Below are 27,016 nucleotides of genomic sequence, written 5' to 3'. Positions count from 1 at the left end.
CTGCACAGGGGAGCTGCCCAGGTGGCCAAACCCGGGTGAGCTGCACAGGCGAGCTGTCTCAGCTCTGATCCCTGCTCACCACAGGCCCGAGTCTCAGCTGTGCCCAGAGCATCCCCTTGTCCTCAGGTTTCCTGCCAGGAAGCCCTGGGGCCGCGGAGGCTTCAGCCCTTGTTAACCGCTGTCAAACATTAGCCATCACTAGGCAGCTGCCAAGATCCTGCACATGAGTTATTTTCACGGGCGAACCCGGTGGTGGGGCCGCGTTTGTGCAGGGAAACCAGCTCTTTCCGACGGCAGCACGGCACAGCAGACAGGCAGGCAGCCCCTTGGACCCCGCTCCGCTCTGAGGGGTGAGCGCGTCCTGTGGGCTTCGGCCAGCTTCGGGGTCACCTCCTCCATGAAGCCCTGCTGGTCCCCACACAGGTGGACCTCACCCTGGGGCAGGCTCCCGCCACCTGATGATCAAAGCTCCCCGGGGACTCCCGCGGGTCCCCAGGTTGGGAACCACTGGCTGGACAGGAGGCTGACACACGTCTCCCGCAGGCCAGACCCAGCCACCGCCTGCTGTCAAATACACGCCCACTTGTTCCGTGGTGCCTGCAGCTGCCTGGGACTGAGGGCAGCTGAGAGCTGTGGCCCCCAGAGCCTCGCATACGTACCCTCGAGACCTTTGTAGAAAAAGTTTCCAGCTCCTGGATTAGGCAGGCGGCCCACCCGTGTTCCTGCCATCCGCTTGTTTAGCCTTCGCACGCTCAGTGTCATTCCTCGTGCGGGTGCCACAGGCACGGACTCCTTAAGGGCAGGGATCCTGAGTTGTGTCCCACGGGCAGCACCAGGCCTGGCCCACAGCAGCTGCTCACTCCTTGGCAGGTGTCCTTCGATGTGTCCACTGTTGAGCTCTGGGATGTCTTAGCAACGAGGTTTGGGTGACCAGGGAGAGCAGGGGCTATGCCGGGCAGGGCTGGCTCTTGCCTGAAACATCAACGCCTTTGCTCGCAGGCCCACCCCAAGGCGGAGGCTCTCAGCCGGCCCGGGAGGTGCCAGCATGAGGCGGGAGGGAGATGAGGCCCCAAGAACTGGGGGCCTAGAAGGGTTCAAGGTTAAGGCTGTGAATCGCAGGCAGCGATGGCAGGGCTGGCGTCTGCTGACTCACAGGCAGGCGGCGCCGGGAGGAGGATGGGCTCGGGGACCTGTCCAGCCCCCCGACTGGTGGCCCCCCAGCCCAGCACCTCTGCGGACGGGACTCAGCACCCTGCGGGGTGCACAGGCCGCATGGCTCAGAAGAGGAAAAACACCTAAACGTTCCTCGATAGGCATGGAATATTATTATCTTCACAAACAGCTATCAGGAAAGAGATGAGTGAAATTTACGTGTACTGATATAGGAAGAGGTTGGAAACTCATGGGTAAGTTTTTAAAAAAATCAGGTTACAAAAAAAAAGTGTGTTTAATTTGAGGCTATTAATATAAGTATTAATTCTGAGAAGCACTGCTACACGGAGGTGTAATTACAGGACTCTGCTCTCTTGATGTGGTTGGAGGTTTTTGGGTTTTTTGTTTTTTTTTTAACAAACCTGTGCTATCGGGAAAGTAGCAAAGATGTTTCAGTGAAAGACAGAAAAGGGAATGTCCTCCCTGACGGCGACCTTCCATAGCGTCCGCCCCAGCCCTCGCGGCCGCAGAGGCCTGTACCCCAGAGCCCTGCCCTGAGCTCGCTCCCTGCAGCCAGGCCGGCCCTTCATGCGGACAGCACGGGCCTCAGCGGCCTCTGGCCCACGCCTGTCATTTTCTAGCTGGAGCGCCAGCTTGTCTCCCGGCTGGACGGGACGCTCTCGAGGACGGAGACGGAGAGGAGGGCGTATCTGTCCCCATCTGGTCACAGCACACGGGGCAGGGCCGGGAAGTGCCTGTGTGAGCGCTGGGCAGTCTCTGGGGACCAGGTCACCAGCACAAGACCTCCCCTCTCCGGCAGCGGTTCTCAACCTGTGGGTCGCGACCATCGGCAAACACATATAGCAAATCAGATATTTACATTACGATTCCTAACAGTAGCAAAATTACACTTATGAAGTAGCAACGAAAATAATTTTACGGTTGGGGGTCACCACAACATGAGGAACTGTATGAAAGGGTCGCGGCGTTAGGAAGGTTGAGAACCACTTAATAAGGCCACTCCTGGCTGCTCACTTGTCACGCCACCTTCCCTGCGTCTCCTCCAGCCTCTGGGCAGGGCTGCGCAGGAACAAGAGGCGAAAGGAAAAAGCAGCAAATGGGGGGGCAGGGGGGGATTTGCTTGGAGAGGATGGAGACTCCTGGCATGGAGCATAGAGCGAAGGGGTGGAATAGGAAGGCGAGAGGTGCAGGAGAGGGGAGGCACGGGAGCACGGGAGAGAGTGCAGGGAGGCCCTGGAAGGGAGCCGTGGGGAGGGCGGTCGGGGCAGCTGTACCTACGGGACTGACAGGCAGGGGCAGGGAAGACAGCGGGATTGGGCCAGCGGTGGAGCGGGGTGCTCTCGGTGCTCTTAGGAGACACAGACTGCCACGGAATCTTCGGGGGGCCGGGCTGCATGTTGCTAAGGGGGTGCACATTTGGGCTGGGCCACGTGGAGCTCTGCGGTTCATGTGGGTTACGATGGGTGAGTGCAGTGTGGGCCTATGGCCCTGCCCACTCTTGGTTCGGTCATTGTGGGGTGGGGTGAGGGTCTCGGCCTGGAGCCGTGGCCGCCCCCACCCTGACCCTGTCAGCTGTGCGCGGGGCTTGCAGCTCCTGCCACACGGGCTCAGGCGGCCCCTCTGGAACCCCGTGATCTTGCGCTGCCAGAGGAGGAGGAGGCCATGCGTGGGAAACTCCCAGCTGTCACGGGAGCAGCACTGAGGCGGGAGAAGCCGGGCTGTGTAGATGTGGACATGGCTTTAGGAAGTGCTTTCATGCAGTTAGGCAGCGACACAGTAATCAGTCCATTGCCCCAAACCAGAAAAGAGAGGGAAGTTGAAAAAGGAAGCTCAGGATTTAACCCGTATCGTCTCATTATCTAGGCTTCATCACCGTCAGGCTTTTGGCATACAGTCAGCTAAATAAATTTATTTGTTGTTAATCCTCACCTAAGGATAGTTTTTCCCGTTGCTTTTTCGAGAGAATGGAAGTGAGGAAGGGAGGGGGGAGAGAGAGAGAGAGAGAGAGAGAGAGAAACATTGACGTGAGAGAGGCACGTTGATTGGTTGCCTCCCGCATGCACCCAACTGGGGCTGCAGATTGAACCTGCAACCCAGGTACGTGCCCTTGACTGGGAATTGAACCTGCGCCCCTTCGGTCCAAGGGCCAATGCTCTAACCACTGAGCAAATGGCCAGAACCAGCCAAATTGTTTTGCAGATCAGCGCAGCATGTTTTACCAGGGATCCTCAAACTTTTTAAACAGGGGGCCAGTTCACTGTCCCTCAGACCGTTGGAGGGCCGGACTATAGTTAAAAAAAAAACTATGAACAAATTCCTATGCACACAGCGGCGGCAAAAACACCCGGCGGGCCGGATAAATGTTTTCGGCGGGCCGCACGTGGCCCGTGGGCCATAGTTTGAGGACCCCTGTTTTAAACAAACCAGACCATGCGGGTTCGTTTGTCACTTGCTGTCTACAGGTAACGGGGCGCCCTTTTGCGAGCACATGGGTTTGCGTCCTGGCCCTGCCTCTGACTCAGTTGTCACACCTCGTCAGTCAGGTCACCTCCGGGGCCTCCGTTTCCTCATCAGTAAAGCGGACAGGCCGCTCGCAGGGTGGTGGCAGGCCCCCCGGGCAGGTGCGAGGCCGCTGTGCGCAGTGCTCCTCCTCACTCAGGCCTCCGCTTCCTTTTCTCCAGGTTCGAGAAGGGGGACCGGCACGACGAGGAGGACGACCTTCGCTTAGACTGCCGCCACGAGAGATACCCCGCCCGTAAGTGGCCTCTTCCCGGGGGCTGTGCCAATTCTGGGCCGTCTCCGGAGGAGGAACCCGGGAGACGAGCCAGGCCAACCTCTCCCTGACCCTGCGTTCTCCCACTAGCATGCTCTACAGATGGAGAAACGGAGGGTGGTGTCTGGGCAGAGCAAGTCCTCTGCATGCAGCGGCTGCGGCCCTCACGGGGGGGGGGGGGGGGGGGGGGAATGCTAAGCCAGCCAGAGGGACACTGGCGAGCTGAAGACTGGGCGCACTGCAGCTTAAGTCCCGGCCTGGGCCAGCCATCGGCCCCAGGGAGACCAGCACTGTGGGGCACTGGCCAGGTCCGGGAGGTGAGGTGGACAGGACTTGTCTGAGCTGCGGGTGCTCCTGGCAGCTGCGTGCGCCTCCCCGTGGGGTACACATAGACAGAATCCAGGGCACCCGTTTGGAAAGGACATGTCTGTGCCAGGAAGCAGAGGGGAGGAAAAAAGAGAGCAGACCCGCTCCAGGCAGGGAAGGGAAGAGCCGATGTGAGATTGGAGTTAAAGGGGCAGAATCTCCTCTGAGCCTCTGATGCCCTCCGTGCGCTCCCTGCCCACCTGCCCACCTGAAGGGCTTCTCACGCCCGACCTCCGATTCTTGCTGACCCCCAGCCCCTACAGAACGTAGATGAGGACAGTGAGGCTCAGAGAGGTGGAGCCACTTGCCTCAGGTCACACAGCTCAGTGAGTCCCTGGCAGAGCATCAGAGCAGCCTCAGTCAGTGCCCGGCCCACGTGGGAGCCTTCAGGAAGCTCAGTGTCCTCCGACTGCCGGAGTCCAGGTCTCAGTGCCCGGGGCCTCCCCCACCTGCACCCACAGAGGGCGGGCAGCTCCCGAGTCCCCAGGGTGGGGTCGCCATGAGGCGTGTGCTTTGCACCTCAGGATCACCCCTACTCTTGAATTCCTACCTCAGTCTGCTTCTGGGGAGACCCAGACTAAGTGACGATTTAAACTCAGGCCTGTCTGCCTGCAACTCCTGTGATCCTGGCAGCGGAGTGAGGATGGCTGCACCCGGAGGGAGGCGGGGGGGGAGGCGGGCAGGGCGGCTGAGAGGAGCGCGCCCCCTTCTCTCGGAGGAAAGGGGCTCCTGCAGGAGCCACCGGCCCAGGAAGACGACCTGCCCGAGGAACAGGAGGTGGCTGCTGGGTGGACCCTGGCTCACTCCCATGGTCAGTGGCAGGTGCCTGTGCCAGGGCGGAGGGCTTCCTGGGAGAAGGGGCCGCACCAGGGTTGGAGGCAGCTGGGAGCACCCGCCTCAGAGATAAGCCAGCGGAGAGCCCAGGAAGCATGTGGCGGGGACAGAGGGAGACCCGCACACGCGGCACACGGCCCCTGGCTCCCCGCTGGGCCGAGCCTCCCCGGCCCCTGCAGGGTGGGCAGGAAGCATGTGGCGGGGACAGAGGGAGAGCCAGGCACACGGCACACGGCCCCTGGCTCCCCGCTGGGCCGAGCCTCCCCGGCCCCTGCAGGGTGGGCAGGGCACCCTGTGGACAGAAGCTGGGGGCTTTGTGGGGGGCAATTGGGGAGCTGGGAAGAGGGAAGGCCAAAGGGAGCCAGTGGGCCCTGGAATTATGAGGACACCCAGGGTCGGGGGACGCGGAAGCCCTGCAGCCCAGCCCAGGCCCCACAGCCTCCCACCTGGTGCCCGGCTCACCTCCTGACGTGAGGAAGCATCAGCTGCATTGGCTGGGTCAGCAGCCTGCCCAGATTCCATCCTGCGTTCCTTCCGCAAGTGCTCCCTGTGTCTGCTCTGAGCTGGCCCCGTGCTGGTGCTGGACTGGCCGCGGGAGCCAGGCGGGCACAGACCTCGGAGCAGGGCGGGCATAGACCATGGGAGCAGGGCGGGCATAGACCATGGGAGCAGGGCGGGCATAGACTGAGGGAGCAAGGTGGGCAAGGCCCTGCCTGGGGCTGGCAGTCTAGGGCTAGGAGCAAGCAGAAGTGAACCCAGAAACAAACAAGACCATCTCAGGGGCTAGGGTGCAACGTGCGATGGTGAAGAGGAAGCAGACGGCGGCTCCTTTAGAGCCTCGTCTCTGAGGAGCTGGACTGGAAGGATGAGAAGGAGTCGGTCAAATAAAGGGCCAGGCAGAGGGGCCGTGGGGGCACAGCCTGGGGCAGGAGCAGCCAGGCCTAGGAGCCAGCGTGGTGTGGAGGGAGGTGGTGGGAGTGGGCGGCGGGGCTGGAGGGAGGGGGCAGCATGGGAAGAGGGGGTGCCATGGGGACCCCAACCGTGGACTACGTTTGCCCACGCCGGCATATTCATCGGTGTATTTATCTGTGTCCCTGTCCATATCCGTCCCTCCCTCCACCTACAGGCGGGAAAGGAGGGAGGGGAGCTGGACACGGGGCCCCAACAGCTCAGCAGGTGTCGCTCTCATTCCCGGAGAGACGTGTGGCCGGGATGGGACGGAGATCCAAGTGGGGGGTTCTTTGCTGGAAGAATTGTGGGTGTCGTAGTTTGGGTCCCGGGGATTGGGTTGTGGTAGTTTGTTGTCGAGTAAGGATTGGACAGCAAGCAGCTCACTTGGTGACCTCGGAAAACTCAAGTAGGAGCAGGCGCAGGGACACAGCAGGGCAAGGCTGGTGGCGGTGAGAGCACATCGTCCAGCCGGCCAGCACTGTCCCCACCGGGGACTTGGGCAGCCAGTGTGTCCGGTCGTCCCCCAGATGTGACAGCACGTCCTGGGTCGTAGTCTGAGGCTGCGGGTGGACGGGGTGAGAGTCCCTGGGGGCGGTGGGAGCCTGTGCGGGAGGCCAGCAGTGTGTCCCTCGGTGCCGTGGGGAGGACAGGTTTGTGGGCACCATGGCTTCACCCACGTCCAGTCTGAGGGCGGGCAGGCTGGGAATGGAGATAGTGGACAGCAAGGGGCTGCTGGGACCCTCCGAGGAGAAAGGGGTGCAGGGAGAGGGAGAGGCAGTAAGGCAATGAGGCCCTAACTCCCTGGAGCCCAAGGAGAAGCTGGGAAGGCAGCTGCCCCTCCCCCAAGGCTCCCAAAGAATGAGGAAGAGCTGGTTTGGCTCAGCGGACAGAGCATCGGCCTGTGGACTGAAGGGTCCCAGGTTTGATTCCGGTCAAGGGCATAGGCCCGGGTTGCGAGCTCGATCCCCAGTGGGCAGTGTGCAGGAAGCAGCTGATCAGTGGTTCTCTCTCATCATCGATGTTTCTCTCTCCCTCTCCCTTCCTCTCCGACATCAATCAATGTAAACATAAAAGACCGAGGAAGAAAAGGGCCCAGCTGCTGTCGGAGCTGAGGGAGGAGTCGGCCCGAAAGTGGCTGGAATGCCCGCGTGCGGTCGCTTTAATTATCCTAAAGGGGCTGCTTCTGTGGCCACAGGAAAGTCAGTTATTCATTCACTTAGTGAACAAATCTTCACTCCAGATGCCGACCACGGGGTGAGGGTGGGTGCAGGAGAGGGAGGGCCGGGGCAGGGGACTTCGTCGGGGGTGGTCCAACCTGCTGGCATGGCTCAGCCGTGGTGGGGACACCTGGCCTTGATGACAGTGACCAGCAAGAACAGTCAGCCCCCCCCCACCCCAAGGTCTGATGCTGGACCTCAGCCTTGTGCACCTGCTGAGGATGTCACATCCATCCACTCATCAATCCCAAACTCAGCCCCATTTTACAGACAGGAACAACGAGGCCCAGGGAAGGGATACCGTGCCCGGAGATGGCAGGGCTGGGTTTGCATTGGGCCCGTCTGGCTCCAGAGGCCATACCCGGGGCCACCGGGGTGAGCTTCCACATGTCAGTCAGCGGGTCCTGTGCTGGGATGCCCCCGCCTGCCAGGGGCAGCCTATGAGGTTACAGGGCGCAGCCACGTGGACTTGGTCCTCACAGAGCTCGCGGGCTGGGAAAGCAGCCCGATCAGACCGTCCGGGGAACAGCGCCGTCTCCAGAAAGCAGCCTCTTCGCTGCTAGTTTTTTGGCCAAGAAAACACTTTGGAGATGCCCGGGCAGGTTTTGCAATATCTCTGCGCCCGGCAGCTGCTTGGCTTTGGTGGTGGGTAGTTATTACACACGTGCTGTGCGCGGGTCTCGGCTGAGCCCTTCGCAGCAGCACGCGGCGGCAGCCTGGGAAGGGAGGACGGCTATGTGCACGCGAACACTAAGGCGCAGGGATTGGGGGAGATCTTCAGGCCCCTGGGGGCACAGCTCCGCTTGCTGTAGAGTCTCCCTCACCCTGGGGGCCTGGTGCCCTGAACCCTCGACTGCCGTCCTCTCACCCGGGCCGCTCCTGAACAGACAAAACATTGTCTTCACAGGCCCTTTGCGCCTGCTGTCCTCTCTGCCTGGAATGCTCTCCCTCTAACGCCCTGCATGGCTGGCTTCGTCTCTTTAGTCTCGGCCAGCAGGCCACTTGCTCAGGGAAGCACCCCAGCTGCCCGCCGTCACCTTGTTTTCTGTTCATCAGAGTGTCTGTCCGCTTGGACCTTTCACACTGACCTGCTTGAGTTTGGTTCTGTTGTCTCTCCCCACGAGGTTCCGTGAGAATAGGCACCCTGTCTTGTTTGGTTTGTGTTGCACCCTGAGAGCCGAGAACAGTGCATGCACACAGTAGGTACTCAGTGGCTGGCTCTGACCTCCAATTCCCTCCCCTCTCTTCCACCCCAGCAGCCACCTTGACATGAGCAGTGGCATAACCGTGTGGTTACCTTAAGTTTGTTACTGTGTCTTCGGCTGCTGTGATAGGGATTCTGCATGATTGGTTTTTTTCCTGAGGAAAGCGTTTGCTCCTGAAACCTGCCTTTGGGCTTTGCGGTGCCACCAGCCCGCTCAGAAGCACATCAGAGGTGACATTTGATGGAGAGGCTGCCGCCTTCTGGGCCAGGTGTCTGCGTCTGCCTTTCAGGGGACACTGGGGTTTGCAACTGATTGCAGCTGTCAAGTTCAATGCCCGAGACAAGCTTTCGATTTTGCCAGGTGTGTCTGCGAGGCTGAGCCCGGTGAGGCCGTCGCTCGCTGGCGACAGAGGTGGCTTCTGGGAACTGTGTCTAGACGAGTCCCTGCCGCCGCCGCTGCCCCCGAAACAGCGGAGGGAATTGCAAGGAATACTTTTCTGGACCCAGAGCCACTTGGCATTTTTATTAGATCAAGACCAGATCCGACGGCGTCCCGCGGAGGCCTGCTCCTTTATTAAAACGGAAACAGACACTGTTTCTGAAATTCGCATCGGTGCCAACTTGTTGGGCACACAGACAGGCTTGCAGCTTGGCAATGCCTGGCATCGGGGTGGGGAGGTCCCAGCCAGTGTCAGCATCAGAATCACCAGGGGGTGAGGGCGGGGGAGGAAACACTCCTTAAAATGTGATTGCCGGGCCCATCTTGGATGTGGGGCTCAGGTGGGCTGGGTGGGGCCTGGGGTTCACATTTCTAACCTGTCCCCAGTGATGCCACTTTTGCTGGCCACAGACCAAGCCCCAAGCAGCCCCCGCCCAGGCCCACACCCGCCCCTCCGAGTCTGCGTAGTCCCTCGCTTGGGCTATTCAGCGGCTTCTGGATGGAAATGGCTGCTTCTAGGGCCAACGCCCTGCAGTCCTCCTCCTAGGACATGCCTGACCATGCCTCACCCCCAGCTGCACACCCTCCTGTGGTGGCACCGGGTGGTGGCGGGCACCGGGTCAGCCCCTCTGACACGTCCCCACCGAGACCTCCCTCTTTCCTCAGTCACTCACCACGCTGAGGCGGCTTCGGGAACTCTGATTCCGCTAGAATGCAGGCGTCCCTGGGCGGGGACCTCGCTGCCACGTTCACGGCAGCCCCAGTGAGCACGTAGTCTGCGGCCAGTGCCTTCAGGGACGGATTGACTCCCTTAGCCTCAGGCAGTGTGGCTCTGGGAGCAGGCCGGTTACAGGAGTGATCCGTGGCTCCCCAGAAACAAGGCCCTTTTCCTGGCCGACTCCACAGGAAGCCGCCACTGTTCTTCTCATGCCCGGTTCCTGCAACTACTCCTGACCCCAAGAAGCACTTGGGGCCGTTGCTAAAACACTGGCCTCACTGGCGCTGGCGGTGTCCGTGCTCTGCTCTGGGGCAGGCCCGGAGTCCAGCTTGAAATCTGAGGATCCGGCAGAATCCCCAGGGATGGGAGGGGACCTACCCCCCAGGAAGCCGGCTGAGTCCTTACGCCTGCAGCCTGCACTCCTCACCCAGCCGCCAGCTTTCCAGACCTTCCTGCTTTCCCTGCCACCAGCACTGCCGGTTCTCACACCTCCTCAAAACCTCATTTACCTGCCAAGGGCCTATTTCACACCCTGTTCCTTCTGCCCGAGGACACCTGCTCCCTTCCTCCATTTGGCAAAAAACAACAACAACAAAACAAGCCAGTGGGATCCTGAGCTCCACAGGTGCTTTCAAAGTCTGGCTCAGATGTCTGGGAACGGCCGCCAGCCCCTCCCCAGCCCTGGCAGCCACGGTCACCTTCACCTCTGCATTCTCCTGGCCAGGCACTCACATCTATGAGGCAGAACTCAGTGGCCCAGGCTTTGGAGTGAGATCGCCTGGGTTCAAATCCCAGCAGTGAGACCTTTGACAAGTGACAACCTATTTGGGCCTCAGTTTTCTCATCCATAAAATGGGCATAGTAATGACACCTGACTCATACCTGAGGAGTAACTGAGCCAGTGACACACAGGGAGTGGCTCCAGGATGTTGACATGGTGAGAGCTGAAGGCGTGTTCGCCCTTATCGTCTCCTCGTGTGCGTCCGTCTCCCTCACCAGGCCATGGACACGGGGTGGCGGAGGTGGGTAGGGGAGTGAAGGGGGTAGGTCTGTGTCTCACTCATGTCTGTAGACCTAGCACCCAATATGGAGCTGACACACAGTAGGTGCTCAGCAAATGTTTAACAAGGGAATGAAAGAATCAGTGGCTCTGAGGACAGGTGGCGGGTTAGGTGACTCAGGCTGATTTTAAGGGTGAAAAAGAGATAAAAAGAATGTTTCAGCCCAGAAACATGGGTCTGAGAAGACAGACTCCGATGAAGGAAGGATGGGGGTCCCCATTCAATCCCCTGGACAATATGCCCCTACGGTGGACCAGTAAACCCAACTTCCCCTCCAGGTGGGTCCCACACAAGCCTGCTCTCCTTCCCAAGTCCTCCAGACTGCATTCACTCAGCGGACGCCACCATCAGCACTGGCCCGGGGGTGCACTCGGTGCTGGGGGTGCACTCGTGCTGGGACGCGGTGACGGGTGAAGCAGAGCTGTCTGTGTCCTCGTGCTGCCATGGCCTAGGGTGGAAGCTGGGAGGGAAAGTAGCATCCTACCAGGTGTGATGGGGTCCCTGGGCCCCTCGGGACCCCTTCACAGAGCAGCTCACCTTGCAGAGCTGCCGGGTACCTTGCCGAGTTTGTGGCAGTTCAAGCAATGCAGGAGGGGTGGTGGTGTCACTAGCTGAGGGGTCCTCAAAGCCAGGCCCCTTGGTGCTCACCTCGATTCATTTCTCCCCTCGTGGCATCTCTTTTTAGAGGCTGGGGCTTGAGGTTGGGCAGCCAAACTGCAGGCGCTGGCCGGGCCTTCAGCACCTCGAACAGCGGAGCCTCCCGAAGGCACGCCCTTTAACAGGGAGCCGCTCTTGGTGCCAGGCTGGGCTGTGGTGGGGTCGGAGCCCCCGCCCTCACTAACTCCTCCGCCACCTTCAGCGCACGGTGGGCAAGCGTCCTCCCCTCCAAGAGCCCCTTTCCCCACCTGCACTGCACCCCGTGGGGCATGGGCACCGGCATTCTTGGTTTCCAAGGGCCTCCCCACGGAATGAGCCATTGCAGGTGTGATTTCACTCGGTTCAGCGGAGCTCAGGGCTGACCCGGATCTTGGTGCCTTGGAGAGAGTCAAGTCAGTGCTTTTCCAGGTAAGACTGGAAGAGACGGATGCGAAATATGGTCACGTTCTGATATTTGGGTTAAAAAGGGAAGAGAACGCACATCGGAGAGCCTGCTACGTGCCAAGGACCCTGGGAGGCTGGGGAGGTTTCCGGGGGGTTTGAAACACAGTCCTTGCCACCATCCCTCTGAGGGGGGCCCTGGGAAAATCCCTCCCACCCCCCAGGAGGGACCTGCCTCGTCTCTGCCTGCATCGAACCCCCAGGTTAGTCGGGGAAACACCACAACACAAAGTGGCAAGCACAGGGGGCGAGGGATGTGCAGTGTGTGGGGGACACAGAGAGGGGGCGTTTCAAAGGGCAGTGGGGCCTGGACTGCAGAGGCAGCCGGGATATCGCCCTGCGCAGAGGCCAGGGCGTGCGGAGCCACAGACGGACGCGCGGGGCAGGGTGCAGGCAGGGAAACGGGCAGACACGGCCTCCTGGGTGGAGTCTGGCCTCAGACCTTGGCTTGGCCCACAGGCAGTTTAAATTTTTTGAAATCTTAGTTGTGATCATTTTCATCTGAGACTTTATTGTGAAAGTCGTTCAGTTTGTCTGGGAGGCGAGAGCTCGCAGTCCCCGCAAACCTCTGCCCAGAGCTGACGACCGGCCGCTCCGGCCTCTGCCCGCTCACGGCATCGCCTGGCGGGCGGCATTTTGATGTAGGATTCCTCAGTCTGCGGTGCAAGGGCTGTTTTGTTTTGTTTTGTTTTGTTTTGCTTTGCTTTGTGTTTTGGCTGGTGACTGGCTCCAGAGTGCCAGGCCTGTGAGGAGGGAGTGGGGGGAGTGCTGGTGGGCAGTGGGGGCTCTCGGGGCTGCTGAGGACAGAACACCCAGCCCCCCAGCAGGTGGCTCTGAGCCCCCAGCCCTGCTGGGAGGCTGGAGGGGGAGGAGGGCCCGGTCCTTAGGGACTTGGCCTCTGGATCCAGGGGACAAGGAGCCTGACTTTAACTCAAGGAAGGACAGGCATCATGGCCTTTCTTTACTTTTTAAAATTTAATTTAATTTTTAGAGAGAGTGGGAGGGAGGGGGGGGGAGAGAGAGCAACATCGATGTGAGAGACACATCAATTCGTTGCCTCCCGCACATGCCCAGCCTGGGGCCAGAGATGAACCTGCAACCCAGGTACATGCCCTTGCCCGGGAATCGAACCTGTGACCCTTCAGTGGGGGCGGGAGACGCTCTAACCACTGAGCAACTGACCAGGGTTGATTATTTTATTTCACTTATTGTTGACCTTTTCTCTGTTCCAAGGAGCTCTCCAGGGTTATGCCTGTTAGCAACGTGAGAACAACTACAATCACTTTAAAACACTCATTTAGATAAATAAGCAAACCTTCCTTTGCACCAAATATTTGCTTTTAGATTTTTTAAAAAAATCTCAAACTCGTATACCTTGGCCGCAAGCGCTTCCAGAGAACAACACAACTGTCCCGGTGACGGGGCCAGAACAAATGTTCTTCCTGAGGCCGAGCGCTCCCAGCACGTTTGCCAAATGTCTCCCACCCTTAGAGTGACATGAGCAGGGCACCAAGCAACACCAAAGAATATTAAAAACAGAAAGAAAGCCAGAGGGGACACGCCGCGTCGTCGGCACGGCAAAGGCCTTCCCGCCTGCCCCCTCAGCCTCTGTTCCAGGGAAACCTCCCCGACTCAGAGCTGCTTTGGGGGGGGGGGGGGGGTGAGCAGCCTATCCCTGGAGGCGTGCAGGCAGGGCCAGAGTCAGCAGGGATGGCCACGTCCAGGGGTTGGCTGTCAGGGCTCTGACTGACCTGAGGGATGACAAGAAGGTCCGCCCGCGTGCCCCTCAGCGCAGGAAAAAACACGGAACGAATGTCTTTAACGTGAAGTCTGCGGTCAGGAGGAGATTTACCCACCCCAGCGCCACGCCGGCTGGGCCCCTACCCTGAGGCGGCTGCCTGTCTGCTGAGCCTGTTTCCTCATCTGTGCCATGGCGGGGCTGCCTCCCAGGCGTGGGTGTCCCCGCAGGTCACTGTCGGTTTCTCCTGTGGCCTCCAGGGTGCCTCCTTGCCAGGGTCCAACCCCAGCAGGTCCAGGGGTCCCCAATAGGTGTGGACGGAGTCGGCAAAGAAGGAATGACACGGAGACAGCGTTCAGTTGATCAGCAGCCTTGCCAGGATCTCTAGCCACAATCTCCAGCCAAGTTCTCCAGCCAAGTTCTGTGTCCATGTTCTCTTGCTAGGTTCTCCAGCCACGTTCTCCAGGTTCTCCAGCCAGGTTCTGTAGCCATGTTCCCTCGCTAGGTTCTCCAGCCAGGTTCAGTCACCAGGTTCTAGTCAGGTTCTCTTGCCATGTGCTATCCAGGTTCTGTAGTCAGGTTCTGTCTCTAGGATCTTCAGCCAGGTTCTCTCGCTAGGTTCTCTCACTAGGTTCTGTCTCTAGGTTCTGTCTCTAAGTTCTGTCTGTGGGTTCTGTGTCTAGGTTCTGTGTCTAGGTTCTGTCTTCTAAGTTCTGTCTCTAGGATCTTCATCTAAGTTCTGTGTCCTGTTGTCTTGTTACATCTGTATTTATACCAGTTATTCCAATCCTATCAATCTCTATTCCAAAGGTTAGGGCGTTTCTTATCTCCATTCCAGGGAGTAAAGATTATGTAGCTTAAGCATGATTGTTCATAGTTAAAGTGATTAATTACCCGCCTGGCACTTAGTTAAGAGGTTTTATTCCCTCCCTAACTTCAGGGGAAAATCCCTACCTGGGGAAACAACCTTTCTCGGAGAGGTGACCTTGGTTAAAACACATAGTGCCAAGAAGGTGACCAAACATATTAAGAACAGTATGCATATACGCCAGGTCCCTTGAAACAGCAAGGATGGACCGGCTCCCATCCACCCGGGGAGCAGCCTCCCTGGGCGGAGCATAGCTCCCCTGGGCCCCCGGCTAAGGAGAGCCACTTGGCGGGGGGCAGGCGGGGGTGTTGGAGCTGGAGGAGACCCCCGCGGCCTGGGAGAGGGTGCTGCAGGCTTCCCGCCAGAGGGCAGGTGCGAGCTGGGCCTTGAGGGTTGGGGTCACGGCAGGTACAGGACCTGGTAGGCCTTTAGCCACAGTGCGGAGAGGGAGCGGGTCTGGCCTGTTGGAAAGACGCCAGGAAGGCATTGCAGGGAGCGAGCTCCTGGGGCTCAGGGGAGACAGGCTGGGCCTGGGTCAGTCAGCTCCCCGCCCGCCCTGCCCTGTACCCTGGCCCAGAGCTGCTCAGAGTCAGCCGGGCCCTCGCTGTCGCTGGGCCAGGTAAGGACTGGGCCCGGGTGCCACGGTCCTCACCCTCCCAAGCTCCCCAACACACGCGGGGCACAGGGCAGCTCAGTCAAGTGGGGGGTGGGTGGGGAGAGGTGGTTGCGGCTGGGATGGGTGGTGGGTAAATGGTGGGCAGGGGAGCGATTGGTGGGACTGAGGGTGGGTGAAAGGAAAGCAGAGATGGAGAGTGGGTGGGGGGTGGCCTGGTGCAGGGTGGGTGAATGTGCGGCAGGAGGGTGTGAGGGCTGCTGGTGGGTGGGATGTCAGTGGGGATGTGGGTGAGTTGGGGGCAGGAGGATGGGGTTCAGAGACTTGGTGGGTTAGCGGGTGTGTCAGCAGGGTGGGAGTAGGCGAGTTGGAGGGTGGATGGGCTGGTGAACGTGTGGTTGTTTGGGGCTGTGGGTAGTCAAGATTCTCCAGAGAAACAGAATCAACAGGGAATATGTTGAATACATTATATGTATATGTGTATGTATATGCATAAATACACACACACACACACACACTGTATTCAGTATACTACATCTTACTGGTTCTTTTACACTGGAGAACCCTTACTAATACTACATATAATAATAAAAATTTATTTCTCAGTCATGTAGATTGGAGGGTTAACATGATTGGCTCTGCTTTAGTTGCTGACTAGGGTGGCTGTGGTCCTCATGGCTTATTCTAGGACCCAACTGAGAGGCAACAGCTATTCAGTACATTGTTGTTGTTTTTTTGTTTTGTGTGTGTGTGTGTGTGTGTTTTGGCAATGGTAGAAATGCATTCTAATCACACATATTGCAAGCCTCATCTTGTGTCTGATCTGTGACGTGTGGTGTGTTGGTGGGCAGAGGTGCTGAGTGGGTTTCAGGGCTATGGGTGAGTGTGGGTGGGAGGAGTGTGTGAGTCGGATGGTGGATACATTGGTGGCTGTGGTATTGGCAGGTGTATGTCTATGTGTTGGTGGACTGGTGGGTGGATGGTGGGTAGGGGGCGTGGGGTGGCGTCGAGAGTTGGGTATGCGGGTGGGTGGAGGGTGAGCTGGTGAGTGGGACAGTGGGTGGGAGCTGCCTGTGGGCGGACAGCCGGGTCGGGGAGTGTTGGAGGGGAGGTGGGAGGCCAGTGGGTATGTGGGTGGGTGGGTGGTGAGCTGGTGGGCAGTGGGCAGGAGGGGCGCAGGGGGAGGAAGCACTGTTAGCCTGATCCCCCTCCCCCCATCTCTCAGCAGGACACCAGCCACACCTGGGCGATTCCTGGCCGCGGAGCTCTGCACACGAGGCTGCGGAGCTGAGCCGCCAGTGCTGGGTCCTGGGGCACTGGGTGTGACCAAGACCAGCTGGCCCCAGACCCAGCCTCCGTCAGCACCAGCCCCGCCACCAGGCCGCGCGTCTGGCGCCACCGAAACCTGGCCTGTGCGCTCTGAACCCAGCAGCCTGCACGGGAGACACCAGCCGGCCCTGCCCGTCGCTGCCCGGGTCTCAGGCCAGAGCAGAGGGGCCTGCGGGCCTGTGGAGTACACAGGGCTGCACAGAGCCACTTCGGGACAGCAGCTTCACACTCTTGCCACATGCACAGCCCTGCTGGGTACAGCTGGGAGGCCAGGGAAAACCGGACTTCGGCCATCGGAAGCCAGCTAGGAAGTTCAGGAGGTGCCCAGTGGCACATAACCTTTCGGGGGGCAGGGCCTGGCACTGCAGGGGGCACGCAGCAGGCACACAGCAGGGGCTGAATAAATGCTTGTTGAACCTGTTTTCTTGCTGTGTGTGGAGGCCAGTTGCTCTCCGGGCTGCCCCTTCACGGCTCCATCCTCTCAGCTCCCCGAGGAGCCTGAGGCGGGCAGCCTGAGTGTGCTGCGGCCAGGGTCCGACACGGGGTGGGAGGGAGGGAGCCTAGAGCCTCGCTGGGTCTGGGGGTCGGGTCAGGCTGCAGGCGGCCTTGGATTCCAGAGGGTGGGTAGGTGGGGGCGTCAGGCAGATGGGAAATGTGGGACGGGCCAGGGAAAGGGCCTCACACCCAGATCCTCAGCATCTCTGACCCCCATGGGGACTCTACCTTGTGTTTAGAGCCACCTTTACATCAATCCCAGGGCTTAGATGCCTGGGGAGACATGTTTACCATAAAGACGGGAGACCGTAGGGTCACGGAGATGAAGACACTAGGCCCAGGATCACAGAGCTAGCAAATGTCAGAGTTGGGGCTTGAACCAGGACTCCTGACTCCAAGAGACCTCGTCCCTTCCCTGAGGATTTCTAGAACTTTCTACCAAGCAGACAATGCTCTTCTTCACTTGTCCATAAACTCATCACCCATTTAATCATTCATCCATCCATTTACCCATCATCCATCCATCACCCATCCATCACCCATCCATCCATCCATCATTTATCCATCCATCACCCATCCATCATCCATCCATCTATCCATTATTTATCTATCCATCATCCATCATCCATCCATCCATCACCCATCCATCTATCCATCATTTATCCATCATCCGTCATCCATTCATCCATCATTTATCCGTCCATCATCCATCATCCATCCATTATCCATCACCCCCCATCCATCCATCCATCATCCATCCATCCATCATTTATCCATCCATCATCCATCATCCATTCATCACTCATTATCCATCCATCATTCATTCATCATCCATTATCCATTGTCCATCATCCATCCATTTACCCATCACCCATTCACCATCCATCCATCATCCATCTATCAGTTGTCATAGTTCCCTGCATCAGACATCCATACATCATTCTTTCATGCATCACCCATCCTCATTATTCAACCACCCATCCATATATTCTCTGTCCAGTGATATAATCCATTGTTCCCCTGTTAGGGGCCAAGTACTGTGGTAGGCACTTGAGGTAGGATAGTGAACCACCCAGAGAGGGTGTCTGTCTTCGCAGAGCTCACAGATGGGCAGGACAGATAACTAACAGATGATTATAGCTCAGTGTGTGAAGTGCTGTGGTGCCCAGCTCTAGGCCAGGCAGCGTGGGTTCAGACTCCAGCCCCTTCACTTGAGACCTTGGGCAACTTGCCTGACTTCTCTTGTGCCTCATCCCCGTGGGCACATAGCTGACCCTTACAACTACCTCTTCAAGCTGTCCCGGGGGTTAAATGAGCTGATGCCGTGAAGCAGTTAGGACAGAGCTGGCACAGTGCAAGTGCGTTGTCGGTGTCTGCTCCCACCGCCATGGCGGGGGCGGGGGGGGCGGGGGAGCCCAGGGTAGCACCTGCTGGGCTGGGGGTAGTGGTGAGAGGAGGCTCCTCTGGGACAATGACACTTAAGCTAAAGCATAAAGTTGTCAGGTGTCAAGTAGACACCAGTGTAGGGGGCAGACCGCCGGGAACATTGTAGGAACTAAATGGCAGGTGTGGCGAGAAAGGAGGGCAGCGAGGTGGTGAGGACGCAGGTGGTGGAGACGGATGGGGCCAGGCCAGCGGGGCCGAAGCCCCTTGGGAAGTTTAGACTCTCCTGGTCGTCGGGAAGCACCCAACTGCGCTTCTGGGAAGACCGTCGAGGCCGTGGACAGAGAACAGAAGGGGAGCCCAGGCGTCCTCCTCCCCTGACCACACTTGAGGGGACAGGACAGAGGGCAGGTTCAGGAACTAGTGAGGAGGGGCAAGCAACAGGTTTGGGGGGGCCTGAGGAAGGAAAAGTCTCGGGTGCCTGGGGCTCCCGGCCGAGGTTCTGCTCATTCATTCATTCATTCATTCCTGCATTGATTAATCGAGTGAGTGCCTCATTAACCCATCTTTCATTTGCTCAGCATATTGAACCTACTATGTGGGGCAAGAGATGGGTCTGGAGAGAGACGAGGCCCAGTTACAAAGGCCTTGACTGTCAAGAGAGGCATCCGGGCTTTGGCCTCTGGGCAAAAGGAACCCAGTGGCTGCAGATTCGGGGCTGGGCGGCCGTCCCCCCGCCCCCCCCAGGAACTGGCCCGCCCCTGGCATCCGGAGCTCTGTGCTCCCTGAGGTCCTTCTGAACATGGCAAGTGGACCTCAGAGGTCCAGGACATGCTCTTAGGTGGCACATGGGTAAAATTTTAATCTATTTTAATAGTTGTGTTTATGTAAATGTGTCTTAGGAAAATGTGTGTAACGGGCACACCCGTGCCTGAGTTCACAGATATTATTGCTTAGGATGAAACCAAAATAGGCATTTGAGTAAAAAGAAAGAGTCGGCTTCAAGAAAAATCTCATTAAATAAATAATTGTGCAAGTGTACGTGACTCTGACATGCGGACGGCTCCCCCAAGGGCCACTGCACCGCCCTCGGGCTTCAAGTCCTTTTGTCGTTGCTGGGCACCTGCGGGCAGGGTGCGAGAACCGGTCCTACAGAGCCTGCAGCAAGGAGGCCACTGGTGAGATGGAAGGAAGCGCTTCCAGGCAGGCTGGCGAGAGGCCCCAGTGGGCCCCCACGGAGGGTGACTGGGGGCTCCTCATGCAGGGAGCATGTGCCACTCCCGGACCTGGGAGGAGGGAGCAGCAGCTGGTTTGAAGGGGGGGACGCCTGGGGAGCACGTAGAGCCTGCCTGGGGAAGCGAAGGCCCCTCCTCCAGCCCCTGCAGCTCCCCCGCTCAGTCCCGTGCCGTGGACACGTTCTGGCCCCTAAGTGGCTGAACGGTGCTGGCTTTGTGTGTGCGCGCCTTTCATCACACAACCCCGGTGCGTTGGCCTGATCCACAGCCCATAGCGGTTCTCATGTTCTGCTCTGGGGACTTGCACCCAGTGTCCCTGTGGTCACATGCCCTGGGCTTGAGCGCACATGCCAGCCTGGACACATCTGAGCGCAGGATGCCGCTCTGCATGTACACGTGTGCTAACGTGTGTCCTCGGCACTCCTCACACTGTGTGCCCGTTGGACCCATACGCTGGGGTCACGTGTGTCTGCGCTGACCCGGTGCCTGAAATGGGGCTCTGCCCTCTCATTTGCCACATCACACCGGTGTCCCCGGGCGGAGGGCTGATGAGCAGGCCCAGTCTCAGGCGGCCTCCGGCTGAGGTCCCTCCACGGCTGGGGGCTGTGATGAGCAGTCATCCCGCCACCCCCACGGAAGCCAGCCGCCCGGCCTGCAGTAATGGAAACGTCAACTTGATTCATGGGCATTCGTCAGCGGCAGCCAGGCCCGAGGACAGGCATGCTGGGAGGCCCATCCCCTGGGAAGAGCCGCTGCCGCCGGAGGGCTGACCCCTTGCTTCGGAGGACGCGGGGGTGGAAAGAAGCATCTGGGGCTGCCAAGTTCATTCTGACAACAAAACGTCACTTCAGACTGAGAAGCTGCGGAGGTGAACCAAGGAGAGCCTGCCTTAGGCTGGAGGGGAGGGCAGGCCTCTCAGCGCAAGGGCCATGGCAGCAGGGACAGAGGATGAGGAAGGAGGCGGCAAGGGGTGTGGGCAGAGTCATGCAGAGTCACAGCATGTGCAAAGGCCCTGGGGTTGAGGGCAACGCTGAGAGGCTCTGTGACAGGACAGGCTGCTTGGAGCTTGGGGCACGAGGTCTGCCGCTGAGGGGTCATCTGCAGTCAGGGTGTGGGGACTGTGTGGATCATAACAATCCTCATGTGGGATTTCCTGCGTGGACAGACAGGAAAGCACAGCCGACCTCTGCCCTCCCCCATGCCCGCCCCTGCCACCCTGGCAGTGCCTCCTGGGCCACATTCCATCCTGGACTGACACTGTCCGAGCCTGGCCTTGGGGGAGGCTGGCGGCCAGAGGCCTGGCCAGGACTGGGGGCGGCGGGGCCAGCACCACAGAGGTGGTGGGGGCTGGACTTGCTCCGGGCCGGGCAGCCCCGGGGCCATGGCTCCCTGTCACCAGCGTGCTGGGTGGGGGGCGCCTCTGAATGAGGCCCCCATCCAGCACGATGTGCACCTTCAGTGATGACGCCCAGAGCACCGCCCGGGAAGGGCTGTGTTTGGTGACTTCATTCGTTTTGTTATGATCACAAATATGGCTCCACAGGCTGTCCCCTCCGTAGGGGCTGGGAGCCTGGGAGTGGTGTCATCAAGGCCACACGTGTCTAGCCATGCAGACAGCCCCACGGCTCACGGGGACACGTGGCCCATTGGGCACAGGCCCCACCTGCCTCCTCCAGACCTGACCTGGGCCTGTGGCCTGACTCGATGCCGGGCTTGGGTCCTCTGCATGCCCGGGTGGCTGGGGCCTGACTCCCAGGGGCACAGTCCTACCTACTCTGGGCCCCACAGTGTCACCTCATCCCCTCCTGCTCCCCCATTCATCACCTGCTGCTGGGTTCCAACCCCAGGAGGTCCAGGGGTCCCCAAAGGTGTGGACGGAGTCGGCGAAGAAGGAATGACACGGAGGCAGCGTTCAGGTGATCATCATAGCCGGGTTCTCTTGTCAGGGTCTCCAGCCAGGTTCTGTAGCCAGTTCTCCAGCCAAGTTCTGTCTAGGATCTCCAGCTAGGTTCTCCAGCCAGGTTCGGTTGCCAGGTTCTGTAGCCGGGTTCTTCAGCCAGGTTCTGTCTAGGTTCTCCAGCCAAGTTCTGTGTCCATGTTCTCTTGCTAGGTTCTCCAGGTTCTCCAGCCAGGTTCTGTAGCCATGTTCCCTTGCTAGGTTCTCCAGCCAGGTTCTATGTCCAGATTCTCCAGCCAGGTTCAGTCACCAGGTTCTAGTCAGATTCTCTTGCCATGTTCTATCCAGGTTCTGTAGCCAGGTTCTGTCTCTAGGATCTTCAGCCAGGTTCTCTCGCTAGGTTCTGTCTCTAGGTTCTGTTGCCAGTTTCTGTCCAGGATCTTTTGCCATGTTCTGTCTCTAGGTTCTGTCTCTAGGTTCTGTGTCTAAGTTCTGTCTCTAAGTTCTGTCTTCTAAGTTCTGTCTCTTGTTGTCTTGTTACATCTGTATTTATACCAGTTGATTCCAATCCTATCAATCTCTATTCCAAAGGTTAGGGCGTTTCTTATCTCCATTCCAGGGAGTAAAGATTATGTAGCTTAAGCATGATTGTTCATAATTAAAGTGATTAATTACCCGACTGGCACTTAGTTAAGGGGTTTTATTCCCTCCCTAACTTCAGGGGAAAATCCCTACCTGGGGAAACAACCTTTCTCAGAGAGGTGACCTTGGTTAAAACACATAGCGCCAAGAAGGTGAGCAAACATATTAAGAACAGTATGCCATATATGCCAGGTCCCTTGAAACAGCAAGGATGGACCGGCTCCCAACAACCTGCCTCGGTCTCAGGGTGCAGGCTCAGGTGCATGTGGGCTGTGAAGGCAGGGCCAGCGAGGGAAGCAGGCCAGTGTGCGAAGTCGGGGCTGGTGGGGACTGAGTGGACTGGGCTCAGGGATGTGGGACTCGAGCTGCCAGACCCTTCAGTTTCCCCAGAGACGTGGGTGCAGGGAGGGGAGGGAACCACACAGACCAGCACAGCCTGCGAAGGCGGAGCCACCAGACTGTGGCCTGCCCTTCATCAGAGGCTGGTGGGGCGCAGCCTCAGAAAGGGACCATCCTGGCCCCAGGGGGGATGGAGGTGAGGCCTGGGGAGGGGTGTGGGCAGCTGCCACCTGTCGGGCTGCAGAAACGGCTTGGCGGGCTCTGGCTCCTCTGAGCTCAGGGAGCCAGTGCAGAAACCGTCTGGACCAGCCAGACAGACAGAAGCAGGCCCTTCACACTGCTGGATAGAGAAAGCAGCCCCCCAAGGGACAGCGCCTGGGAGAGGGTCTTCTGGGAACTCACGCCTGCTCTTCCTTGACCTCTTGTCCGCTGTGGCTGGTTCATCCCCAGGAATCCACATTGGGCCCGCTGGCACCCAGGCCCGGCGGCTGCAGCTTTGGGCTAATGTACACGGTGCTTATGGCTGGGGCGGGATGCAGGTGCGGAGAGGGAGCTCGGCCTCCCACCAGGGTGAAGGTGGGCCTGCCGCCTCGAGCACGTGCAGGTCACCCACTGACCCCGCCTCTCTGGGGCTGGCGGGCAGGGCGAGGGTCCAGGAATGATCTTCCTCCTCTCACCCGCTGGAGAGCGGAGGAGGGTGAGCCACAGGTGGGGCTGCGGCCTCCGGGGCCAGGGACGAGGGCAGGTGGGAGCTGGGTGGCGGGCACTGCACAGGACTTGCCCCCAGTTTTGTGGGGCACTCGGTGTTTGTTTGCTGGGTTAAGTTGAGCCGACATTTAAAAGTCAGACCTCACACTAAAAAGAAATGAAACACCTGAGTTCCTGGCTTTTCTCAAAAGCCTCGAAGGCCCGGCATTGCCGGGCCATTGGTGTGCGCTGCCCTGCGGACCAGGCCTCCCAGCCAGCTCTGCTCCCTGACGCCCGGGCCAAGGCACTGGCTGCGAGACTTACTGTGGCTGAGAAGTGGGCGCCTCCCTCACCTCCCTCCCCACAGGGAGCGTCTCCCACCTACACGGCCCTGGAGGGAGGAGGGGGCTCTCCCACGCCACGTCTGGGCAGAGCAGGCCCCGCTGTTGCCCCAGGAGCTCAGAGGGACAGCGGGCAGGAGTGGCTGCAGAGCCCCTGCCATTGTCTGTCCATGGGGTGGACGGACAGAGGGACTCCCCTCACCCTGGCACAGGGAGCGAGGTGGGCTTCCTGAGGGCCTCTTACCCTCGCCAGGCAATTGCTGGCGCCCACGCCGCAGTGCAGACGCTCACCCCTCACCGGAGGGAGCCTTCTTCCCACTCAAGCGCTGCGCTATCCAATCCAAGAGCTGCCACAGGCAGGGAGTGGGGCCCCAAGGGGGAGGCCGAGAAGCAGCTCTGGTGTGGGCTTCCAGCACCCGCGCTGAGGTCGACTCTGCGCCAGAGGCCGGGCTTCGCCACCGCCTCGCTCTCCCCAGGCCGCCTCGCTGCCCCCTGGCCGCCTCGCTCTCCCCTGGCCGCCCCCTGGCCGCCTCGCTGCCCCCTGGCCGCCTCGCTGCCCCCTGGCCGCCTCGCTCTCCCCTGGCCGCCTCGCTCCCCACTTGCTGTCTCGGGATTTGGGCCAGAACTAGTCGCTTCAAGGCTGTGCCTCTGCGCTCAGGTTCGTCTATGAAAGGAGGGCCCTGCAGTGCCCGCCAGGGAGCTGCTCCATGAGGTGGACGGTTAGAGCCGGGCACGGAATACCGCTCCACACGCATGGGCTCCTATCCCCACATCCGCATGGGCTTTTCTCACCCAGCGCCAGGCCCAGGACCCCTGCTCGCAGGTGGGGAAAGGACGCTCAGAGAGGGACATGCCCATACCACGGGCCAGCTTTCCGTGGACTCCAGCTCAGCTCCTGGAGGCAGCATGGGCCGCCTCCGACCCCAAGCCCAGTGTGCCAACGTGTTCTTAATAACATCTCTTATTGATTTTGCAAGAGAAAAAAAAATAGAAATTTATTTTAGAGCTAATGCCTGTCACAGCGGTTCTTTCCTCCGAAATTGCATGGTGCACACAATTACTATAAACATCAGCCGAGGCCCAGGGCGAGTGCCGGGTCCGGGCAATGTTCCCGGGAATCTGACCTGTGCCCGTGCCTCGGGCGCGGACGGACGCGGCTCCCTGGAAGGCCTGGCACATCTCGGGCACTGAGAGCCGGACTGACCAGCCCAGCGGCGTCAGCTCTCCCGGGAGCCCGGTCCCAGAGGCACGCCACGTCTGGGAGGAGAGCAGAGAGGCAGGGCGTGGAAGCCACAGAAATGATGGATTCTCTTGGGGAGAAACAAGTCCTTATCGTCACATGGACCCCGTACTCCGAATGAAAAGCGCATTTGCGCAGCTGCCCGAGGAGGCTGCAAGGCTCGGGAAGTGTCTGCAGGCTCGCGGTTGCATAGGAACACACGCAGTACAGTAACGCGGCTGGGCCAGGCGCCAGGAAAACAACGGATTAATATTGGGGACGAGAAATTACCCACCACTGGGAAAGCAATTAGGTCCCTGATCCGAGCTCGTTACATAGATGGAAATAGATGTGCTCCAGGCTCCGCTCGGTGGGGTGCAAGGCACAGCTCCAACTCCCTGGAAGCCGCTGGGAGAGGGAGGGCGCGGGGCCTGGGCAGCGAAAACCCCACTCCTGGCTCCGGGCGGGCCATGGACCAAAGAACCAGCGAGAGAAGCCTGCAGGCTCCAGCCGGGCAGGGAGCAGCGAGGCCTCCTTGGAGCTCACGGGGACGGTGAGCCTCTGGGGCTGCGGGTGGGGCCGGCCCTGGTCCTCCACTCCCTGCCTTCCAGCAGAGGCTTCTGGATGGGCCCCTGCTGCCCCCTGGGTCTGCAGCTGCCCGCCTGCCGGTCCTATCTGGGCAGGACGGGGCCCGGCCTGCCAGGTGGGCCCGGCTCTGCACGGTGGGCCCACGCCCTTCCTTTCCTCAGCGACACGTGCCTTTGGCCAGCCCCTTCCAGCCCGCCCAGGGGCAGCCTGCAGAAGCAGCTCCTCTGAGGGATCTGTCCTCTCCCGCGGGCCCTGGCGGGACGAGTGCGGGTGGCAGCAGTCCTGGCTGGACATGAGGGTCCAGGGAGGAGCCCACCCTCCCAGGCAGCTCTGCCAGCCCCCAAAGGAGGCAGGGATGTGCCTGGGGAGGGGCTGCTGGTGGAGCCCCGGGGCACACCTCTGGAGCGCTGGTATCTGAGGCCTGGGCCCTGTGCTGTGCTCAGCCCGGCTCCAGGCTGGAGGGAGGCCTCCCCAGCCCACCTCCCTTTCCCGGCCCAGCCAGACCTGGCTCAAGGAACCAGGACGGGGCTGAGTGGATGCTGCCTGTTTATGGGAGAGCGGAAGGCCCTGACCCTCCGCCTGTCGCCCGTCTTTTCCAGGCCCTCCCCCCTCGGTCCCTTCTCCTCAGCGGCCCCCTCCGCGCCACAGCTCTCTTCCAGCGCTGGGGTCTGGGCTGCACTGAGGACCGAGGGGGACGTGGTGCTGAGCAGGGCCAGTGAGGGAGCCCAGGCGGGCTGAGGACCAGCGCTCCCTCCTTTCGGTCAGCACCGCCGCCGTCTTGCTGTCTCCTCGCTCAGGCAGGTTTTGGGGCGTAAGGCTGTGGAGGGAGAGCACAGGGGGGTCAGGGTGCCCAGCTCCCCCCGAGGGCTGCCCCACGTGCTCAGGCTGAAATCTGAACCACCTGCGTTTCCACCCAGGGCCCGTGGAGACGTGGGCCCTCCTGAGCTCCCAGCAGCCTCGAGCCGGCACTCCTGCACACTGACCCCCACTGGACAGGCTGGCCACCCCTCCAGCCTCCGCCCTGCTGTGCCCTCTTCCTGGCCAACCCTGCATCTTTCAGGGTGCGGCTCAAACACCACCTCCCCTGAGAAGCCCTCGCCCCGTGTAACCCCACGGGCTCGCCATGGCCCAGGGCGACCCCTTCGAAAATGTGCTTCTGCCCTTCACGCCTGGCCCTCTGCACGTGAGGCCTGGGTCCGGGAAGCAGTGCCAGCCACAAGGGGCCTGCAGGAGGAAGGCACATGGGGCTCGGCCCCGCCTCCTCAGCCCCTCCAGCACCCAGCCAGGCTCCCGGGTGGGGAAAGGGGTCTGAGGGCAGGCAGGCGCCAGAGGGTGTGAGGCCGGTGACTTGTCCCTGTTCAGCCCAGACTCCCGAGGGGCTCAGGCAGAGGACCGAGCGGACCTGGGTCGACGATGCTCTGCTTCCTCTTGGCGTTGGTTACGATCTGGTTCTCGTTCATCATCTGGACGTCCTGGTCCTCCACGTGGCCGCTGCGGAGGGAAGACGGGGACGGTCAGGCCAGCCGTCCTGCCCTGTTCTCGGCAGGGCCGGCGGGGCTGCGGGCGGCTCGCCCACCTGATGGCGGTGTGTGTCTCCTGGCGGTGGGTGTCCACGTCCTGGGTGAAGAGGATGGTGTGGTAGGGCACCGTGGGCTCGCACGTGGGCAGGATGCCCCCCACCAGGTGGCCCACCATGGCCAGGATCCCGTTGTACACGAGCAAGTCGTCCACCAGGAGCTGAACGGAACAGGAGGGGCTGGCGGCACGGCGGGCAGGCCCCCCCACGTGTGGCTGGGCGAAGCGGGCGA

The 27,016-nt window shown here is 60.2% G+C and overlaps 2 protein-coding genes across 3 annotated transcripts in view; one reads left to right on the top strand and one right to left on the bottom strand.

Annotated features, from left to right (window-relative positions):
- GSG1L (GSG1-like) overlaps window positions 1-17,412 on the top strand; it is a 168,241-nt gene extending 150,829 nt beyond the window's left edge. Inside the window, exons 5-6 of the mRNA XM_006756853.2 lie at window positions 3,855-3,928; window positions 16,282-17,412. Coding sequence (XP_006756916.1) covers window positions 3,855-3,928; window positions 16,282-16,379 — 172 coding nt within the window. The 3' untranslated portion in view covers window positions 16,380-17,412. The remainder of the gene's footprint in view (window positions 1-3,854; window positions 3,929-16,281) is intronic.
- A 6,733-nt stretch (window positions 17,413-24,145) lies between these two features.
- KIAA0556 (KIAA0556 ortholog) overlaps window positions 24,146-27,016 on the bottom strand; it is a 203,480-nt gene continuing 200,609 nt past the window's right edge. The window contains exons 28-30 of one of the 2 annotated variants that reach the window (XM_015559503.1): window positions 26,785-26,945; window positions 26,611-26,699; window positions 24,146-26,025 (exon numbers count right to left, since the gene is read on the bottom strand). In XM_015559503.1, the coding sequence (XP_015414989.1) occupies window positions 25,970-26,025; window positions 26,611-26,699; window positions 26,785-26,945 (306 nt within the window). In that variant the 3' untranslated portion in view covers window positions 24,146-25,969. The remainder of the gene's footprint in view (window positions 26,026-26,610; window positions 26,700-26,784; window positions 26,946-27,016) is intronic. The other variant, XM_006756852.2, reaches the window with a different exon arrangement.

The sequence above is a fragment of the Myotis davidii genome, unplaced genomic scaffold (genome assembly GCF_000327345.1).
Source record: "Myotis davidii unplaced genomic scaffold, ASM32734v1 scaffold934, whole genome shotgun sequence".
Classification (NCBI taxonomy): domain Eukaryota; kingdom Metazoa; phylum Chordata; class Mammalia; order Chiroptera; family Vespertilionidae; genus Myotis; species Myotis davidii.
This window is presented reverse-complemented; position numbering and strand designations above follow the sequence as displayed.